The following is a 3720-nucleotide window of genomic DNA, read 5'->3' as shown; positions in this document are numbered from 1 at the left end:
ACTCCACCAAGTGACACACTCCCTGGGTGTGACGCTCCACCAAGTGACGCAATCCCTGGGTGTCAGGCTCCACCAAGTGACACACTCCCTTGGTGTGACGCTCCACTAAGTTACACACTCCCTTGGTGTGACGCTCCACCAAATGACACACTCCCTGGGTGTGACGCTTCATCAAGTGACGCAATCCCTGAGTGTGACGCTCCATCAAGCGACACACTCCCTGGGTGTGACGCTCCACCAAGTGACACACTACCTGGGTGTGAGGCTCCACCGAGTGACACACTCCCTGGGTGTGACGTTCCATCAAGTGACGCAATCCCTGAGTGTGACGCTCCATCAAGCGACACACTCCCCGGGTGTGAGGCTCCACCAAGTGACACACTTTCTGGTTGTGACTCTCCACCAAGTGAGCAATCCCTGAGTGTGACACTCCATGAAGTGACACACTCCCTGTGGCACATATTATTATAAAACATAACACTGTTGCTTGTGTTTTTCCGCAAGTAATTTTTAAAGCCAGTTAAAAGTAAAATCAGAAGGTACTAAATTTGATGGATGCGAAGACTTCAGGTATTGCCTCATTACGCTATGATTTGCATATGATGAGCCCCTCCTACCGCAGCGATAGATGCAAGCTAAAGGGTCACTGACTATTTGCTACACAGAGGATTTCCCGGTGCCTAAGAGGTCTTGATGCGAAGCGTCCCTCCATTACTCTACACTTGTGGAGCTGAGTCTGGTGGCCTGAGAGCTAGGACACCAGGTGCCGTTCTTTGCTATGCCCACCCTGACTGATGAGGCCCAGTCATGCTGAAACAGGCCTGGGATTGTTTGCACTCCAATGCAGAGGACATCTCACAGCAAATGCACTCTCATACAGAGGGGATATCACAGCGAACACACTCCAATGCAGAGGACATCTCACAGCAAATGCACTCTCATACAGAGGGGATATCACAGCGAACGCACTCCAATGCAGAGGGGATTTCGCAGCAAATGCACTCTCATACAGAGGGGATATCACTGCGAACGCACTCCAATTAGAGTACATTCCACAGCAAATGCACTCTCATGCAGAGGGGATATCACAGCGAACGCACTCCAATGCAGAGGGGATTTCACAGCAAATGCACTCTCATGCAGAGGGGATATCACAGCGAAAGCACTCCAATGCAGAGGGGACTTCACAGCAAATGCACTCCCCTACAGAGGACATTTCACAGCAAATGCACTCTCATACAGAAGGGATATCACAGCGAACGCATTCCAATGTAGAGGACATTTCACAGCAAATGCACTCTCATACAGAGGGGATATCACAGCGAACGCACTCCAATGCAGAGGACGTTTCACAGCAAATGCACTCTCATGCAGAGGGGATATCACATTGAACGCACTCCAATGCAGAGGGGATTTTGCAGCAAATGCACTCTCATACAGAAGGGATTTCACCTGGAACGCACTCCAATGCAGAGGACATTTCACAGCAAATGCACTCTCATGCAGAGGGGATATCACAGCGAACGCACTCCAATGCAGAGGGGATTTCACAGCAAATGCACTCTCATGCAGAGGGGATATCACAGCGAACGCACTCCAATGCAGAGGGGACTTCACAGCAAATGCACTCTCATGCAGAGGGGATGTCACAGCAAATGCACTCCCCTACAGAGGACATTTCACAGCAAATGCACTCTCATACAGAAGGGATATCACAGCAAATGCACTCCCCTACAGAGGACATTTCACAGCAAATGCACTCTTATACAGAGGGGATATCACAGCAAATGCACTCCAATGCAGAGGACATTTCACAGCAAATGCACTCTCATACAGAAGGGATATCACAGCGAACGCATTCCAATGTAGAGGACATTTCACAGCAAATGCACTCTCATACAGAGGGGATATCACAGCGAACGCACTCCAATGCAGAGGACATTTCACAGCAAATGCACTCTCATGCAGAGGGGATATCACAGCAAATGCACTCCCCTACAGAGGACATTTCACAGCAAATGCACTCTCATACAGAAGGGATATCACAGCAAATGCACTCCCCTACAGAGGACATTTCACAGCAAATGCACTCTCATACAGAGGGGATATCACAGCAAATGCACTCCCCTACAGAGGACATTACACAGCAAATGCACTCTCATACAGAAGGGATATCACAGCGAACGCATTCCAATGTAGAGGACATATCACAGCAAATGCACTCTCATACAGAGGGGATATCACAGCGAACGCACTCCAATGCAGAGGACATTTCACAGCAAATGCACTCTCATGCAGAGGGGATGTCACAGCAAATGCACTCCCCTACAGAGAACATTTCACAGCAAATGCATTCTCATACAGAAGGGATATCACAGCAAATGCACTCCCCTACAGAGGACATTTCACAGCAAATGCACTCTCATACAGAGGGGATATCACAGCAAATGCACTCCCCTACAGAGGACATTTCACAGCAAATGCACTCTCATACAGAAGGGATATCACAGCGAACGCATTCCAATGTAGAGGACATTTCACAGCAAATGCACTCTCATACAGAGGGGATATCACAGCGAACGCACTCCAATGCAGAGGACATTTCACAGCAAATGCACTCTCATGCAGAGGGGATATCACATTGAACGCACTCCAATGCAGAGGGGATTTTGCAGCAAATGCACTCTCATACAGAAGGGATTTCACCTGGAACGCACTCCAATGCAGAGGACATTTCACAGCAAATGCACTCTCATGCAGAGGGGATATCACTGCGAACGCACTCCAATTAGAGTACATTCCACAGCAAATGCACTCTCATGCAGAGGGGATATCACTGCGAACGCACTCCAATTAGAGTACATTCCACAGCAAATGCACTCTCATGCAGAGGGGATATCACTGCGAACGCACTCCAATTAGAGTACATTCCACAGCAAATGCACTCTCATACAGAGGGGATTTCACCGCGAACGCACTCCAATGCAGAGGGGACTTCACAGCAAATGCACTCCCCTACAGAGGACATTTCACAGCAAATGCACTCTCATGCAGAGGGGATATCACTGCGAACGCACTCCAATTAGAGTACATTCCACAGCAAATGCACTCTCATGCAGAGGGGATATCACAGCGAACGCACTCCAATGCAGAGGGGATTTCACAGCAAATGCACTCTCATGCAGAGGGGATATCACAGCGAACGCACTCCAATGCAGAGGGGACTTCACAGCAAATGCACTCCCCTACAGAGGACATTTCACAGCAAATGCACTCTCATGCAGAGGGGATGTCACATTGAACGCACTCCAATACAGAGGGGATTTTGCAGCAAATGCACTCTCATACAGAGGGGATTTCACCGCGAACGCACTCCAATGCAGAGGACATTCCACAGCAAATGCACTCCAATGCAGAGGGGATATCACAGCAAATGCACTCCAATGCAGAGGGGATTTCACAGCAAATGCACTCTCATACAGAGGGGATATTACAGTAAATGCACTCCAATGCAGAGGACATTCCACAGCAAATGCACTCTCATGCAGAGGAGATATCACAGCAAATGCACTCCAATGCAGAGGGGATTTCACAGCAAATGCACTCTCATGCAGAGGGGATTTCACAGCAAATGCACTCTCATACAGAGGGGATATCACAGTAAATGCACTCCAATGCAGAGGACATTCCACAGCAAATGCACTCTCATACAGAGGGGAT

The 3720-nt window shown here is 48.8% G+C and overlaps 1 protein-coding gene across 1 annotated transcript; it reads left to right on the top strand.

Moving 5' to 3' along the window:
* Positions 1–1424: 1424 nt before the first annotated feature.
* Positions 1425–2645, top strand: LOC138520451 (apolipoprotein A-IV-like). The gene has a single exon (XM_069632832.1). It carries the CDS (start codon positions 1425–1427, stop codon positions 2643–2645), a length of 1221 nt encoding a protein of 406 aa, XP_069488933.1.
* The last annotated feature ends 1075 nt before the right edge of the window (positions 2646–3720 follow it).

The sequence above is a fragment of the Ambystoma mexicanum genome, chromosome 13 (assembly GCF_040938575.1).
Source record: "Ambystoma mexicanum isolate Mex_15411 chromosome 13, UKY_AmexF1_1, whole genome shotgun sequence".
NCBI classification, from domain to species: Eukaryota; Metazoa; Chordata; class Amphibia; order Caudata; family Ambystomatidae; genus Ambystoma; species Ambystoma mexicanum.
Note: the sequence above shows the minus strand (reverse complement) of the source record. Positions and strands in the feature narration are given on the sequence as shown.

Coding starts and splice junctions, on each gene's coding strand:
- LOC138520451 (XM_069632832.1), top strand. CDS start 1,425: ATGCACTCTCATACAGAAGGGATTTCACCTGGAACGCACTCCAATGCA.